Source organism: Brienomyrus brachyistius, chromosome 14 (assembly GCF_023856365.1).
Source record: "Brienomyrus brachyistius isolate T26 chromosome 14, BBRACH_0.4, whole genome shotgun sequence".
Lineage (NCBI taxonomy): Eukaryota > Metazoa > Chordata > Actinopteri > Osteoglossiformes > Mormyridae > Brienomyrus > Brienomyrus brachyistius.
The window spans coordinates 111,742-129,736 of NC_064546.1; the positions used below are offsets into that span (position 1 = coordinate 111,742).

General features: G+C 41.3%; 2 protein-coding genes across 4 annotated transcripts in view; one reads left to right on the top strand and one right to left on the bottom strand.

The window, feature by feature from the left end:
* The first annotated feature begins 1,792 nt into the window (after positions 1 to 1,792).
* LOC125707850 (gremlin-1-like) lies at positions 1,793 to 4,560 on the top strand. Its single transcript, XM_048975225.1, has 2 exons — positions 1,793 to 2,050; positions 2,989 to 4,560. The coding sequence occupies exon 2, from the start codon at positions 2,990 to 2,992 to the stop codon at positions 3,539 to 3,541; it is 552 nt and encodes a 183-aa protein (XP_048831182.1). The 5' UTR covers positions 1,793 to 2,050; position 2,989; the 3' UTR covers positions 3,542 to 4,560.
* Positions 4,561 to 5,163: 603 nt separating this feature from the next.
* The window catches only part of LOC125707844 (formin-like), a 76,518-nt gene continuing 63,686 nt past the window's right edge, over positions 5,164 to 17,995 (bottom strand). For all 3 annotated transcript variants that reach the window (XM_048975215.1, XM_048975214.1, XM_048975216.1), the window contains 4 exons: positions 17,511 to 17,562; positions 12,979 to 13,128; positions 9,759 to 9,840; positions 5,164 to 8,208 (listed from right to left, as the gene is read on the bottom strand). In XM_048975215.1, the coding sequence (XP_048831172.1) occupies positions 8,164 to 8,208; positions 9,759 to 9,840; positions 12,979 to 13,128; positions 17,511 to 17,562 (329 nt within the window). In that variant the 3' untranslated portion in view covers positions 5,164 to 8,163. The remainder of the gene's footprint in view (positions 8,209 to 9,758; positions 9,841 to 12,978; positions 13,129 to 17,510; positions 17,563 to 17,995) is intronic.

A 17,995-nucleotide genomic window follows, 5' to 3' on the forward strand; every position in this document is an offset into this window, starting at 1 on the left:
TATTAAATAATAAACCAAAAGAATCTATGACGCCAATGCCTCACACAAGATAAAGATAAAGCACTTGAAATAAAATTTGGGAAATAAATTTCGGTTTGAAACTGCACTTGCGGTTCTGAGAGATGTAAATGATTCTTATATTGCTTTTGACAAGACAGATCAGGTGTTTTTTCACCGGGGATCTTGATACATATGGAATTATCAAGTGTAATTTCTATGTTTTATGTTACTCGGTCCAGTTAAACTATACAATCTGTAACTGGTTACTTATGCAATGTCACAGTCCCACTCAAAGTATATTTTCCCGTATTAATGCAGGTTTAAAGCATTATTATTACTATTATAAATTAATTGTCTAGAGCAGAGAGTAAAGAGATAAATAGGAAAGCGGTTTATTACTGTGCCAGATGTCTTATACCAACCGTCAGCCATTAAAAAAACTGCTAATCGTAATAATAATAATAATAATAATAATAATAATAACAGTAAGGTAATGAAATAATTCTACTAATAATAATTGATACTTTATTGAAATTCTCTTTGCGCTCTGTAGGTGAGAGCTTGGGGAAACGTAAAGAGAATTTCAATAAAATATCGATTATTATATTGCCTTATTATTAGCAGCGCACGAGTAAGCTGGCTACGAAGCGCAGCCACCCGTTACAGTGCCCAGGGAGCTAAGAATGAAGGGCTTTGATTGCAGAAGCAGCGCTCGAACCGGCGACTTTCTGTGCATAAGCACAGAGCTATAGCCCACTAAGTCACACGCTGCCCAACACGAATAAATATTGTATGCACATTAAATAAAATAATAATTCACGTATGTATGGCATCATTCCTCCGTCCTTCAACATCCATCAATCCGTTTTCCATACCCAGGAGCATATCTTGAAATTCTTGTCCCCCTCTCAAAATGTCACCTGCCGCCCTCCCGCCTAATTTCACATATAACCTTTTCTTATTCAGGGGCCCCTATGACAGTGCTGAACCCCTTGAATCTGCCTGGGTATCTATGCCCCTCCGACTGAGAACACGACACAAGTCATGGGATCACCATGAATGGCATGTCCGTCCCTAGCATGCAAGACACGCGCTCGCAAATAATCACTGGATATTAGAAACAGTTAGATTCAGCAACTTGTGTTTTTTTTTAATTACTTTGAGAGGTAAGCAAAGTATCCAGAGGAAGCTCATACGGACACGAATGAACGTTACCAACTATTATCATTAAAATAAAAATATACATGTAAATAAAATTTTAAATAATAAAGCGGTTTATCAAATTTTCGACAAGGAATTCTGCTCCTCATATTATATTTATACCCGTAAAAATGTATATTTGTGTATTACACAACACTTAAAATAGCATAAAAGTAATATTAGTGTTGTGCAAACAATATGTGGCCACATTTCTTTATTTTATTCGTATAAACGAAATAAAGGAAACGATGCTAGAGCAAAGCTTTGGTGGATATAAAAGACTGGCAGCCAGTCTAGTTAAACCAATATCAAATCGGTTTTAAAATTAAATTAAGCGTATAATTAAAAGAAAGATAATAAATAAAAAATACATTTTAAAAATATGAAAAATCCTTCAAAAGACTCGTACTAAGGCAAAATAAGGTTAATTTAATGTGGTGGTACTGTATCACTTGGATTACAATTCCCCCCAGCACCCATACCCTGCCCAATGGACTCAAAAAAAAAAGTAAAGTCGATGGACTGTTTCCCTCAAGTGAGTTCGGGGAAGTGTTGAGGGGCGGATAGTTTGATTTTTCCTCTCATCGTGCCTAGCCAATAACGTGAAGGGAGCTGTTGTGCACATCTCAGCTGGCAGACATTTTAAAAGGAGACAGTCCGGCGCTGTTGCAATTTGTACCAAAATCCAGTCTCTCTTTCTATGGAATCGTTAGTAACTGCAATCTCTCAGCAGCCTGCGCCCCCGCTCCACTACAGTCAACGCGTTTAGCCCATTCCTGCCTGAGGATTCTTTCAATAAAGAACGACTTCCTACGTACATTTGATTTCTCTCTGATCAATTCATTGACAGGTGAGTACCTTGTATGCTTTATCGTCATTAAGTGGGCATTTACACATAAACTCCAAATAGGTGTGGGTAAAAACAAAGTCTATTACAAAGTAAGCTTTAGCTTATGAAGCAGGTGTCAATCACGTTTATTTGTATGCACAGTAATAATAGTTATTCATGCTTTTAAAATCAAGGCGATGTCCAAAATCAGAGCTTAGTCAGTTGCTCTCCTGTTAAACAAAGTTGTTGGTTTGCCACAAGTTGTTGGTTTTCCACAAAGTAACTCAAAACATACGAGCTCCTAGAGAATTTATTTTTGGGCTACTAGCTATGACAAATAGCAATGCTTCATGTAGACAATCTTGTCTGATGAATAAAGACTGAAGTTCACCGTTCACTCTGAACCGGTTAGATAGCGTTTTCCGATTGCAAATGTATTTTATTCTCTGTATAGTAAGACTCCTTTCTTTAGTGGGTGTAAAATATGTTTTGGGTTGCAATGCTTCATTACTGCACAGATGTGTCCTTTAGAAACACAGAAAAAAGCAATTGTTTATATAGTGTGCGGTACCGTGACTCATTTACGGCTTAACAAAGGGACATGAGTCGGCATTCGGGAGAAAAAAAAATCAATTTTGCAAAACAAGAAACACTTACGTCCCATTTCAACAGAAACGTGTTCAAAACCTGTGGACTGAAAACAGGAGAGAACTGCCTAAATGATAATCAAAGTGGCGTTCGGGCTGTCATTTTAATGGAACCCGCTTCTTCTTGGTTAAAGGTTTAATATTCATGACATTCCTATTTCCAAGTATTGTTTTGCGGAATATGATAAACAGTAGCGTATAAGAAACGAATGGGTGACTAAATTTGATGCGTAATGGAACGCATTCCTTGATGAAAAATGTTTTTCATATAAGATCACGTGTTACGGTCATCGTTATTTTCTTTCCCCCCAGGATGAACAGAACTGCGCGCGCGTTCTGTGCTTTGGCATTCGTTACGGGGCTGCTTTCCTGCCAGGCAGACGGCAAGGGGAATCGTGGATCACAGGGCGCCATCCCTCATCCAGAAAAAAACAACCCCAACGAATCGGAGCATCAGCCGCAGCCACCGCAACCGGGTCCCGGGTCCCGGGGCAGAGGAAGGGGGTCTGCCGTGCCTGCAGAGGAAGTTTTGGAGTCAAGCCAAGAAGCCTTGCATGTCACCGAGCGTCGCTACCTGAAACGGGACTGGTGCAAGACCCAGCCGCTAAAGCAGACTATCCACGAGGAAGGGTGCGTCAGTCGCACTATCATTAACAGGTTCTGCTATGGGCAATGCAACTCCTTTTACATACCCAGGCACGTTCGCAGAGAAGAAGGCGCCTTCCAATCTTGCTCCTTCTGCAAGCCTAAAAGGTTTACCACCATGACTTTCACTCTGAACTGTCCGGACCAACAACCCCCCACCAAAAAGAGACGCGTTCAGCGCGTAAAGCAGTGCCGATGTATTTCGATTGACCTGGACTAGATCCGTGTCCTAATGGTATTTCTTCGATTTGTTTCCGTTTTATCTACGAAGGGAAATGCTCGCCTATGGCGCATCACCGCACGGCAATTAAAGGGATTCGTTTCCCACCAGCAGAATTGCGGCAAACCGTCACACCCACAAAGGAAAGAGGGAAATACCACGACGTAAATGTCATTTGGTGTGAAGTCAGTGCATTATTAGCAAGGAAATCAAAAACCGATTTTTAGTCACACACGCAGCCACCAATCAAAGCCACACAATACACGTTTCTTTCACAGCGCCATTCACTGACATTACCGACAGTTCAGTAGGCATAGCAAAAGTTGTTTAATTTTCGCACTGCAAACCGCTGTTTGACCTATTGCCATATTCACCTTGTATGAGCCATCCGCTAAAAGATTGCAGAACTTGGCCTGCTCTTTTGAACACAGTAAGCCTGAAATCCGATGGAGGAGATCTAGTCGTATTCAGTATTTAAAAAAAGCATTTATGGACAGCAACAACAACCGTCTGGACACCATCAAGGCGGGTATGCTGTATAGCCTATAACCATTTCCACCTGAGTAGTCTATTATGCATTTTGTGGGAGTTTAAATATTGACTGAGCACCAAATAGTTTCCACTATGTGGAATGAGAAAGAGAAATGATAATATTTAATGTAATTATGACAAGTTTGTATCAATAATATGAATGTTACTTGGACTCTAGTGAATCTCTCTTGGTCTGCACTGTTTATGTCAGTTCATGTAATTTAGGGAAGAAAAAGCTGTTTGTCGAAATGTAATTTGCCCCTCCCAGAAGTATTAAACAATTGTACAACGTCAAATGTACATAACTGTGTAATAACGATAATCTCTTAGAGGCCTGACTCCTTGAAAACTGTTAAGTGGTCGTATATAGTAGTGCAAGGTAACACCTGTTATCCTAAATGTAATTTCATTTCATATAATTACTGTTACTTAAATTGCAGCAGGATTACTGCTTTTCCGAGAGCAAATTAAATGTTTTGGAAAACAACAACCGTAGTGGAGCCGTAGTTTTGAGGCGGTTACTAATCGCTTGCTTCAATCCTACATATTAAAACCCTGCGCTGGAAATCTCGTGCACACAAGCCACGGCGAGGTTAAATGGGTCGTATATAATTTCTAAATCGCAACATTTTACTCTGCTTTCATGCAGAGTATTTTATGCATCAAGTTAACCTGAAACACCAAATAAACACATCCTCTCCAGTGATGGGCAACTTTCTTCCAGGTCGGAGCTAGCCTCTTGCTGGGCTTTTATACGTTTCTTAGACACTTGGACACATTCCGTAGTAAAGCGATATAATTTATGAGTGAAGACCAAAAGAAAAGAGATTATATGTCAGGCACAACAGCCTTTTCAATAAACTCTTGAAAATATGCTATCCACGTTAACTACCGGTCTCCTGTTAGCCCAAGAAACCCGTCAAAGGCACAAGTCTCTATCCTGCACATTTCAGAACGTAACCCTTTAGGCGAGCCGGACGAAAACCGGCTGTCTATAGGAAAATTATTAACTTTTGAACTCGTAATCTGTATTCCGCAAATTTCCGATGTCCACCACGTAATTTTAAAGATGAATGTCTACCCACAGAAAGCGCTGCAAACCCACAGTCTCCCCTCTTTATTTAAATGATGGCAAACAATTTATAAGGATATGCAACCATGTAATTTAACAAATGTGGCCTTATTGAACAACATATGCAAGCAAATTTATGTGAACATTTTTCTAACGACTGTTTAAAAAAAACTGGCAAGTTAATGCGAAAAATGCTAATGCTACGCTAAAATGTTTTGAAAAATCAGATTAAAATTAATTTAAATAATCTACAACAAAACTGTGGAAGTAATTTAAGTTACATGCAAAGAAACTTAGAGACCGACAAAGCACACCTTCATTGCCTAAATACGTGTAAACTGTCTTTCCCATGTTTTGCAATCGATTATTAGACGTATCTGGTATTTACTAAACAGACAAGAACTGTCTTTGGGCTAATGTGACAAAGAAAAACAGCTCAGCAGTTCACCCGCCTTCGCAAACATACAGCATGGGGTCTTTACTCGCGTCAGATTTCCCCAGCCAGGTCAGCTACGTTGAAAACGTGTTTATTTGATTTATCACTAGTGTTTCCGTGTAAAGTAATATCGTATTTTTCGTAACTAGGTGGTGCTTGGCTGTATATTAAACGTTACTCAAATGACTGAATTATACTTACTTGGACTCTTCCAAAAAGTCCATTAACAGTTATTTGAAAACTGTGTAATCCGTTTTAAAATATTTATGCGTGCTCGAGAACACACGCATAGCAGCACGTTCGAACCACATCAGTTTAGATCAGTCCGGGTTCACTGATTTGCTGTTTTATTTTTCTACATACTACTGTGCTTTTATAAAGCCCTTCATCAACCTGCCCAAGTCCCAGACCCTACCCCCTTCCATTTTTTTCTTTAACCCGCAGCATTATGAATCTTAGATGCTATCAACAGATACAGACAGCACACACGGCGGTGCGTTTTTTACAGTCATCAACATTACCGATACATCAGAGTTGGCCAAGTGCAGTTTCATTTAAAGTATCGATAACGTATCAAAGCTGTCGTTTTCTTCACGCCAAAGAAGGCCACATATTTGATGCGAAAACAGTAGCATATGTTTAATTCAATTAAAAACGAAAAAATAACTGTTTCAGATAATTTATCTATAGTCTGTCAAGAACACATCCATATCTTAGATATTTCGAGTCAGTGCGCCGGGGCACCTGTCGCTAATTTACACATCAAAGAAATGTCCATTATAAATTTCACAAATAAAGAAAAGAACACAGGTGAAATAAATGCAAATTAAGTTTTAGAATCCTAAAACTTTTATCATACAGTTATATGGACAAACTAAATTTTACCCACTGTAAAGGTTACGTCATTTTTGATTGTACCCGTGAGGGCCACCCGTCAAAGCTAATACTAGACCATAGCGTGTTAAACATGTGCAACACTTCTGCAATATGAAAAATATAAAGCTTCAAAACGAAAAACTAGTTAATTAAACGTTATACTTCAAAAGCATACATACTCTAGGGTATACATCAGGCCTAGATATTTGAGGTCATTTATTTAGAGGTAAATCGATGCTTAATGAATTGGAATTAAAAATTTGTTTTCAATTTAACCGATACAGAGAACTAACCCTAACAGAGCATCTGTCAGTCAGAGGGGCTAAAACAACATAAACATAAAGTTCAGAGAACTTTCATCAAGACGCATATATATATATATATATATATATATATATATATATATATATGCACACACACACACATATGCGCTATACGTATATGTCTTCATATCTTCATTGAATATATTTTTATATTTTTGTTATTTCCACAAATAAAATAGGGAACATGTATTTTTCAAACAATGCAACAACACACTGTAATGCATGTTTTCAGGTACTGCGAGGAAAATAAAAATGGTTGCATAGGAATTGAAACAGAGTTTAAAAGTGCAATATGCCTTAACCAGTACCACAAGGTTAACTGGAAGATTATGGCACAGTACATAATGCTATTGCAGTGCTTAATATCTTAATATCATGGTTCACTATTCCATATCACAGCTATATTCCTACATTTTGAAGATCAGTTCAGTAGAGCAACCAACTATCGATTTGGGATTGAGGATCCCACAGCAAACAGTTAAGCATTTTCTGTAACAACCTTGTTTAGTAAAGCTCACTAACCTACTGAATGCTCTAGTCACCTGAGTATCTGAGCCCCAGCTGCAATCCCTGGACATTCTTACACTTGTCCAAAAGGGGTCACTGTGGAGAAGTTTGGAAAACATGCAGGCATACACTGATCAGCTTACACCTTTCCTATATTTTCACAAAAACATCTTCCCATTTACAGGGGAGAATTATTTACTGTAAATTTATTGTATTACTGCATTTACTGTATTGTTGAATTTACTATAAATTCAACTCTGTTGACTCCAGTGTTTCCTGCAATGGAAAAGATTTGCACTGTTTAAGTGTTTCTGGCGTCTTCCTTCGACGATTTGTGGGAATCCTGCTTGGAGATCACTGTGATGACAGAGTACAAGTATTTTCACCTTTGTATGAAACACATTTGCAACTCCTGATGCAATGGAGTTTTACCAGGATGCCAGTCTCTGAAAATGTCTGTCCATGGATAGCGGGTTCCGGCACCTCAGCAGTCTCAGCTGAATGTTCCCCAGGCAGCAGTGAAAGCACTACAAGGCAGTGAGTCTCACTGAGAATTCACTGTCAAGCTCAGAGGTGCAATACTATTTAAATTTCAGAGTTAGTATACTTTACACCATTAGAAGTCCACAAATAGTAGCAGTCAGTCAACTTCCTGTTGACAAAGACTGTGGAGAAAGCAGCATACAGCCCATAACCAACCTCAGCAGGGTAGTGGGCACAGGTGCTCCTCTGTGCCACCTTGTTATAGCATCAAGGGGGAACGGGTGATGGAGGAAATTGCAGCAATGTGGGTAGGTCTGATGCCTGGGTAGAGTGGTTGGTGGCTGGCAGACAGGGCTTTCGCAAATGACACCCTGCCCCCCCATCTTCCAATCCCTCAGCTGGAGGACAAGTTGGCTTCCTTCTGGCGAAGTCGCTCTTTCTGTAAGAACAAATGATGTCACTCAGCTATGGTCCAATTGGGCACAGAACTAAATATCTCAATTGGATTGCATGATGAAACGTCAAAGACGCACAACTCATAGAGTTAAACTTGGACAGTGCAAAAGCGGCACGAGCTATAGAACCAGCATGCGGAACATGGAGACATATCAGGCATGAGCATGTTTGGGGGCTCACGGCTTGTCAACCGGCATGAATGACGAACTACCAAAAAAATCATTATTTAAAAGTTTATCACAAAACATGCCTGTATGTACTGTAAATAGTGCATGTTTCGGGGTGCAGAAAAATTATAAAAAGTTTATGTTTGAATCAGGATATCTAGCAGATATCACCGCTTATGTCTGAAATAGGCATTCCAACATTCCTTCTAGGATGGGCTGACTGCCGTCATGGGGGCAGACGCTACGGCGATGTGTACACTCTGTTTATCTTAGACTGAACTCAATGTTCACTACAGCAGGGTACTGTAACCTGCTCTCTCATTGTCAGATGACTGTCATTCACTGCATACAGTACAGATGTGTAACCCTGATAGAAAACCAAAGGGCAGCTCCGTTATGTAAAAATGTGTCACATTTATAACATAAAGAAGTAAAAAAAGGCACAATGTAAATCACTTGGGTTTCTATTTTCAAAGAAATAACAGATTGTTACCTAATCTCAAGCAGGACTTCACTTAGCTTCTATGGTATTTTCTATGGGATATGGGTTTGGATCAAGCACAAATATGGATTTTGTATTTAAGAAAAAAAACTGTATGTCTAAAATATATCTGTTCTAAAGTGTGCATGTTTAGTGCCTTCATTACCGGAATATGAACTAATCAGCATTTATAGCTTTCACCAGGCTATAAAACAGGAATAAACCCAAATACAACTGACAGATGTCAAATCTCACTGACCACACAGCACATATTTAATCTGTGACAAACATATAAACAGTGTCTGGGTCTTTATTGCTCTTGTTAGAGTCTAAATCAAGAGGAATATAATTGAAAAATGGATAATTAAAAAGAACAATAACAAAATAAATATATATAATAATAATAAAAATAACATAAAAGTACTACAGCTACCACAAGATTTAAGAATAATGCCAGTATTACCAAAACAAATTTATTATATTATTATATTATAAATGTAGAATATCATTATTATTAAATATATTATAAAACACTAAACATATACAAATAACAAAGGTAATCATTTCTGAATTATCTTCTTATAGACTTTGGTCTGTTACCAGAGCCAAGTGGTTAAGAACGTGGACAGTATGAGACAGAAGAAGCCCTGCTGTAGGACTTCTGGGTGAATACAGTCTACATTGCATCAATAAAAACTCAAATAAATAATGAGCTAAGTTCAAGCAGCCCTCAGCAGCTCAGCTTAAAACAGAAACATCTGGTAAGTGACTATGGTGAACAAACAGAGAGTCACCCTAGTCCTGTTTGCTAAAATGCTTGGGCAGCAGCAGGCCACTTAAAGCCGAGAGACAGAAGACAGGGGTGATGGAGTGATGAACTCTTACCAGGCTTTTGGGGTTGAGCTTCTTGGTCTCTACCCTCTTTTCTGCTGTCATCCTGTCCACCGTGTCCTGAGCCTCTTTAATCCTGGAAGGGAGAAAGACAACCATGACCAAAACCAACAGTTGAGATGGCCATGGAAAAGAGATGGCTCTTGGCAACCCTCCCAGGAATGATAACACTCACTTCAAGAAGTGAGACTGTGACTGGAAGGTGGGCTGGGGGCACCAGGTTGTGTTCTATGCTTAATGAATATTCCCTGCCTGTGTGTGAGTCCTGCCAGGACCAGAGACATATACAGGACACATTCTCACTCATACAGGACTGGCAGACAACATGTCAATGCTCAGTCAAGCCAAAAAAATGTAAACATGCTGAAACCACAGAGAGCGATGGGAAGGTAAGCACTTAGTGCAAATGAACAGGCTACCTGACCTGAGCGAAGGCTTGGGCAAGGGCTTTTCCAAAATGCGGAGACATAGAGCTGCCTGGTATTTCAACGTGGACGGAAAATGAGTGTATCTACAGAGTCCGTGTGGTGTGTTCACTCTACTCAATCTACATTAAGTGAAGAGTAGAGTAGAGATGGGACTGTGAGCAGAACACACAACCCCCAGGGAGGAGGGATCACTAGAGCTGAGCCTCGAGCTCATCTTTCTTGCATCAGCCATAGTGTACATTCAGGGGACACTCTTAGTGAGCAAGCCACCTGCTAGCAATGAGCCGAATGATCTGCCATTCGCTTCTTTCCATCAGTGCAGCTTTGCAGAGGCCAGCAGCCAAACTCCCCTTTCTACCTGGTTGAGTGTCTAGCTGGTGACACAAGCCCTTGGGTAACAGCACATCGCATCACGGCTGCTTCCTGCCACCTCACACGTTTCCTTTGGAATACTTCTAATTGCAATAAACAAACTTGGGTGACACAATCACTGTCTACTGACCTCTGTGCAGTTTATGGGGCACAAAATATGTATAGGAAATTTATGAGATAATAAAGAGTATTTTCAAAAAATAAAACAAATATACAAATACACTCTAGATTTTTATGGGTCCACAAATAGTATTTAGAATAAAGTTAATTGTACCTAAGCACCTTCAGCTGTGGATGAAATGGGGCAGTGGGATGAAATGTGAATGAAATTGGGCCTAATAAATAATTAAAAGTAAAAACCTCAAGGATCATCGGATGCTTTTTAACACCATTAACCCTGCACAGACTCTGCTTAACACCTTCTCCAGACTCTCTTCAGAGATACTATACCAGTCCTATCACTTAGATATTGCTATTTTACATAAAAAAAACAAAAAATGCTTACAGAGTAGAAATAACAATAAAATAGATTAGTCCTGATATCAATTACATTTATATCAATATTTTTTATAGTGACTCCTGGATTCCCTAAAATACTGCAGAAGTTTTATTTTGATTTCCACAGTCTAATGTGAACACTCCAACCTGTAAAGTATTCACTGAGTAAGAAATGATTTATTAACCCCGTGCTTTCAAAGCATTCCGGAGAGCTTTTGATGAAAACTTTGTGCCTTGAACACAAGCTTTTTACAGAGGCAGTGATTTGTCTATTTTCCCAAAAGTCACACACAGCCAGTGTGGACCGGCTGTCCGGCTTCGATGGATGCCCTGGGTCCTTTCGAGCTGGCACAGTATTTTGGTTCATCAGTCACAAAAGCTCAATGAGAAAAAGCCACACGTATAACAGGCTCACCTATTTGTGTCTCAAAACCCAAGGATTAGCCTTGCACTCCCCAGAAAAAAATAAATTTCGCCACCTTCCATACGCCAGACAGATGCAGCAGAAACAGTTAACTACCAGTGCCTTGGTCTGATCCCTCTACTCTTTATCTCCCCCACGAGTGTCGCTGAAATAACCTATAAACTTTTTAAATGTGTCTGGTTTCCCCTTGTATAGTATGTTGCACTTTTCAAAGCCCAATTTATTTAATTCAGTTCAATTTAATATTACTTAAGAAAAAAATTGCACATTTGACATTTGCACATTTTTTTTTTTCAATTTTTACAAATCAGTTGTATCCTGTTTGTAAAAAATGAACCAGGTAGTCTTTTACAATTACAAACAGGTAACCTGTAGATTACATTCGGCAGGTAAAATAGATTATAAAAAATCATACATTAATATTTTTCCCATTTTAATATACACAATTTATTACTTCCAGTCTGGCAGTGCAGGTAGTAAATGTGATTTGTAGGCACAAATTAAAATGACAAGGAAGAAGAATATAGGCGAGGAAATCTTGCTTTCATTTGACTTCAGCAACACTCAGTTAAAAATTATCACCAGATTCACTATCACCAAACCAGCATTTGGCTAAGTGAAAAATACCGTTTGACATTAATTTTCAATATAAAATTAATTGCAAGAATGAATGAGGTCTGATATGGTGGTAATTATTTACCACCCCCCACCCCCCTGCCTACCCCCCCGCCACACCAGGCGGCAGAGATGTGGAGAGAGATTTACAGAGTGGCTTATCTGTAAACCAACAGTACAGAACCCCCCCAGTCACTGGATTCTTCAGATCATGACAATCTTTAAAAGGCCTACTGAAGCACCCTCTGTTTAATGGGCTCCTGTCCCCTTGCTAATAAAGGCAGGGGCTGCGTGGAGAGGTGCTGTCCATGTCTGACATCCCTCGGCTGGACGCCCCCGGGTCAGAACAGGCATCGTAAATCCAGCCCCAGGCTTTAAGGCAGGCCTGAGCCAAGGGCTGGACCTGCCTGCTTTTCCTTTGATGCCCCTCGTGCTTTAATAACTGGCAAACGCAAGCGCTTTTATTTGTCCTCATTGTCTGCAGAATTCATAACGCCTCATTTAGAGGGCTTCTGCGTGGTGCAGAAACCCGAGAATGAGAACGACAATCTGTTCTGCATTAACTGGGATGTCTCAGAGCCTCAGAGACCCCTAAACAAGGTACCATTTATCAGAAGTGTGAAGGTCCACCCAGCCTCGTCAACACAACATCCAATTCTTCAATGGCAGTATAAATGTATCCACGTACATCTACAATCTTTTCATATTTAACCAGGCTTAATTTATGGCAAGTTTTGACAAAATGCTAAGACATACCTCACCATACCTTGCTGTTGGAGAAAAAACGCTCTCAGGTAAGAATGTTTTGTTGGAAAACCATAACTAGTCCAGGTTTCGAGCTGAATCGTCTAACAAACACGGTTTGACTTCCACTCACCTTTCCTTGGAGATGTTTTTGCTCTCCCTCTTCCATGTGTTCTTGAAGTCATTGCAGAACTCGTACCAAAGCATAAAGATGTAGTTGGGTGCCACCTCCTTCTCCCCAGACTTGGGTTTCAAGCCGAAGAAGGCCACCATCTCCTGGAAGCTGCATGGAGGAAATGATGAGCTGGTTTCCTGTTGGGCCAATGGGTCGTTTACAGCAGATGCTCTGATGATCACACTGACCACTCTTGGCAGGAAAGGAAACATACTGGGGAGAGATCCAAGTAGGGACTGCTTTGGTGGGGGGGGGGGGCTCTCACTCCAGCCTGGCTCTCTATGCAGAGCTTGAGCGAGTCAGGCAGATATTGCTGGATACGTTTCCAGTGTAGGGGGAATAACACCATATCTGACATTGATAGACGAGGCATTACGATCAGTGCACGTGTCTGGCATGCTAATACCTGAGAGATGTTTCCTTACCTCAGACTTTGTCCAGAATATGCACACAAACAGACACATGAAATGGACAAGTTTCCTTTGAACCTTAGCACAGACTAGGTTGCTGAAGAGTCGAACTGCCCCAATGAACTCATCCATGTTTATAAATGTGTTGAGGCTATCCTGCATGAGAAGGCAATGAGGAGAACCATGGAGATGTTCTTCACATGGCTGTTGGTTAGCTTGCTTCCATTGTTTGAATACTGATTGTGTTGCCTTTAGACCAACTGTATGTAAGTGTAGTGCATTTAAAAATAATCTGTATTCCTAAACAAAACATTTTGGAATTATTGTCCTTAAAAACAAATTTTATAAATAGCTTGTTAATGAAAACAGACAAAAATCAGATTAATGAAAATGTGGTGCTGACTTTGTCAGCTAAATTTAACCCGGTCCCCTGCTAGAGAGATTTTGTCTGGTTTCTGTGTAACAACGAATCCATGATCTCTGAAAACCCTCTAATGATGCAGGGGGTTTTGTGGTTAACCAGTAACCCCCTCCCAACAATGAAACTGCCACCATCTGCCAGGCCTTTCATTGTCAATTCAAAGTTTTACACATAACCCAGCTGGTCATGAATGAAATTTGTCTTTGTTTAACTGATGTTTCAAAAGTGAAAAGGTTTTACATAACTGAAAGTAACATTTATAGCCACAGAAACAGATTGGCCAGATCACTCAAGGTTAAACTTCCACAGGTATTTCAAGATACTGCTACCACAGACTGACTTATACCTAGAACTGAACTTTTCCCCACAGCTACAAACATGCTTTTCAGTGTCTGAAGTCAATGCTCTCCCTAGACATTAAAGTCTTTTTGCAGTGGTTGTCATAGCTTGATATAGGGCGGACTTGAGTCAAAGGATGCACACGGACTGGCAAACAAGCCTTTGACCTCCAGATGGTGAGTGGCTCCATCAATGATAATAGAAGCCACGCTAGGCTGGGCTGGAAATGTGCTCGGCAGAAATTGCCTAAGTGTGGAGCCCCCTCCATTTCCGAGGTGTCCTTCAACGTGGCCCCACTGCTTCAAATGCTCACAAAGACAGTGCAGTATATCATCTGTCCTTCTGCTTGAAACCCAAGCGGAAACCAAGAACTGAAGTGCAGTGGGATGGGGGTTGATTTACTAAATTGACCTTAATTCTTCAGGCTTTGTAGGTTCTGCACGATCCGTTGTGATTAATTATATGTTTTTTTGTAATTAATTCTTTATGACTCAGGGTCATGTTTCAGAATGGACACAAATCACAAAAAGCCTTTGTGGGGTTCAGCATTGCCCTCAACCCCTGCCCCAAACCTGCAATCAGAATCTCTACTGTCGGACTCTCATGACATAATTGCTGCAGATTTTTTTTACGATACCGAAGATGTCTCATCAATACATCAACGGCTGTGCAGACAGAGGATTCTCCGGTGACCCCTTGTGTGACAAACCCTTCACTCACTGACAGGCTCACACTTGCATACAGATACACACAACTGTCACCGACTTCTCGGTCTCTTTGCTCCTGTAGATGGTCATTCTCTTAAAACAACAGGAAAAACAAACTCATTCTCTTGAAATAACCTCTTCCTCTCTTTGCTGCCCTGCTAGTGTACACCTGCATTAAATATGAAGGCAAGTCACATAAATAAGCCAAAACTTAACAAGGCATTAAATGGCAAAGTATTTTCCCAACAGGAAAATTTTAAGTTTAACAAATTAGGATTGTATATTTGGGAGAGAAGTTCCTCTTTGATGCATGCAAAGCAGGCCACATAACTCATACATTAATGTGGTAGCATAACATCTTCAGACACAATATGTTTGGGTCTTACAGCATTCCCGCAGCTCACAGGACTGTGGTCTGGGAACAGACATTGAGGTTTCATGGCAATGCTAATGCTATAGGGCAAAATAAATGTCAGTAGTCATTCACGGTGGTCATGAAATCCCTCACTGGTGAAACATGCACAGCGAATATAGTTATTAGCATGACAAAAGTTGCTGTTATCAGGAAAAGGCTGTTGCAACCATTGGGCATAGTCATCATTTGTCTCCTTATACCTTTAGAGATACTAGTGGTAATAAGCTGGAATGTAAGAATTGTATCCAGAGCCCTTTGTGTTCCTCTTTCATTCCAGTACAAAATTGACATAAACAGTCAAGAGAACCCAGTGTTTCTGGAGGTTTCCTTAAGTGCTGGGGTGAGCCATGGGAGAATCATGCAACTACAGTCTAGCTGAAGCCCTGAATTTGGAAGCTCAGCTGTGGTTCTCTGGGAGAGCACTGCTGAGTTCTGTATGAACAGGCATCTCTTTCATCTGGACCTAATGGACATGTTTCAATTTCTAGCCAGATGAAGCTTTTAAGTATTCCTGGTACTGAGGGGCTACAGTTTTGATTCTCACTGGCGGCTGGTAACACTGCTTGAGGAAGACACATTCCAGTAGGTAGTATTGTGGCTAACGTCTGTGTGTTTCACCAAAGGATTGCTGGGTTCAGGTGGACTCTCAGCACTATATTGGGTACTTAACCAGCAGCTGACTACTACAGCAAAACATGTGGAAGAACAATGCAAATGAAAACAGCTCATGGAAGAACAGGCCTGAGAAACCCTAACAGCACTGCAGCTGGGTCTGTGTTGGTGCAGTGGTGGCCACTGTACACTCACAGTGCAGTGGTTCTATACCTATAAGGTGTGGGCATCATGGTGCAACTCTGGGGGTGGCTTTTGAGGCAGCACATGAAGGACTTGCCAGGGTCCCAGTAACACATGGAGGCCCGTATACATCACCAGAGTGTCACTTTAACGAGGTGTGCGCTGGGAGCATGAGAAAGCTCCTTTAAACGGTGCCGCCTGTGACAGAATAAAAGCCGAATGTCATTAAAAAGCCCTGAAACAAAGCCGCCGTGTCCTTTTGATCAATACGCCAAGCCAGCACCTTCATTAGCATGGTGTCGGGGCTACGTGTCGAAGCCGCGAGTGGGACGCCACTAAGGAATCCGTAGATGATGGGAGCGTCAAAAGCCTCGGAAACGCAGTCAGGAGCGTGTGCATGAGTGTGACGTGCAGGAACATTTGGAAGTGTTTGCTAAAAACTTCATTGTCCAAAAAACGAGGCACGCTGCTAATTGTTTATACTTTCTCCGTTTCTAATGCCTAGCGCTTTATTTTGGTTTGTCCTTTTATGTGCTGTCTGTGATTTATTTTCAAATTGAGATGGTTATGATTTAAAGAAAGCAACTCCAGGTTCTATCTAAACAAGGAACAATAATCAATTTGCTTTGTTTGTCCTCTCTGGCTTATTTTTCCGATATGAAATTTTCCAGATAGAGCTGCAGCCTGACAGTGGTTAAACAGCTGCCAGTTCGCGCATCCCCCATAAATTTGTCGAGGCTCGTTTTTTCCCGTAGCTGTTCCTGGACTTCGCGGTACCAAACACGGGAAGATAAGGATGGAGACAGGCTCTGTGGCAGTGCTCGAGCTGGGCAGCTCCATGTGTGTGAGCCATCTCTGTCCACATTCCTAGGCACCTTTCCAGCTTCCTGCTCTGGATTAATCAGCATGGTGCTGCGCTGCAGTGCAGGTTTTTAGTAGATGATGAAGGGCCTCGCATTAGCGGTCTGGACATCGACGCTGTGCCGGGGAAGCCCTCGCCCAGGCCCCCTGCTTATCGCTTGGATCCTTATCAGTGAGCTCTAATTGCCATAGGCAGCTATACAAATTGCTGACATTCTGCTTATCTGATGCCTGCTTCAAGGTGGTTCTTATCTGGGCAAAGTGTGAAATAGCCCACGATGGCCCCGCGTGATGTGGACTCGTATCAATTACACTCAGCCACAATCCTCTTCCCATGCCACCAAGTACCATTCAGGAAGCCCTCAAGGCGTGAAGGAGGCGTGGGATAGAGACCTCAGCAAATCTGCTGCTTATAGAAGGGGGCAGATAGAGGGCATGTCTCTGTTAATGGCATCCCATGCTGTTCATATCCCCAAGTCCCAGTCATGAATTCTCTTCTGCCGCACCTTGTAAAACAAAAACAGGGAGCAGTGGCGAAGTACCTTTTCTCTGCAAGTTGGAGACGCTTGTCTTCTGCGGCATAGTCTGCTTGCGCTGCCAACACAAAGAAATTCATTATTACAAACTGTGATTTTGAGAGATTTTACACAGGTGGTTGAGTGGTGTGTGGTCTACAGGCTGTGTGATTCCTGTCCCCTCCAGCGTGGGTGGTCGACAGGAGGGTTGTACTACCAGTTCCAAAGGGTGGCATCAAAAGGTGACAGAATGCTAAGAGTTGTTCTGGGACTTGTCAGGCCTAGGAATTTCCTTGTGAAGCAGATACCCCCTGAATATTCAACTAATCAGGTGGCTGTGGCTGGCTAGCTTTACGTTTACCAGCACGCAAGCATGGGGTATGTATGCTTGCACCCTGGGCCCAGTCATTCAGTCCTTTGGCCTCAGGGAGTACCACCGGTTATGGGGATGGGAGGACACAAGGATGACAGGAATCAGGCTGGGTATGCAGATCATGGCACATCGATGGCTG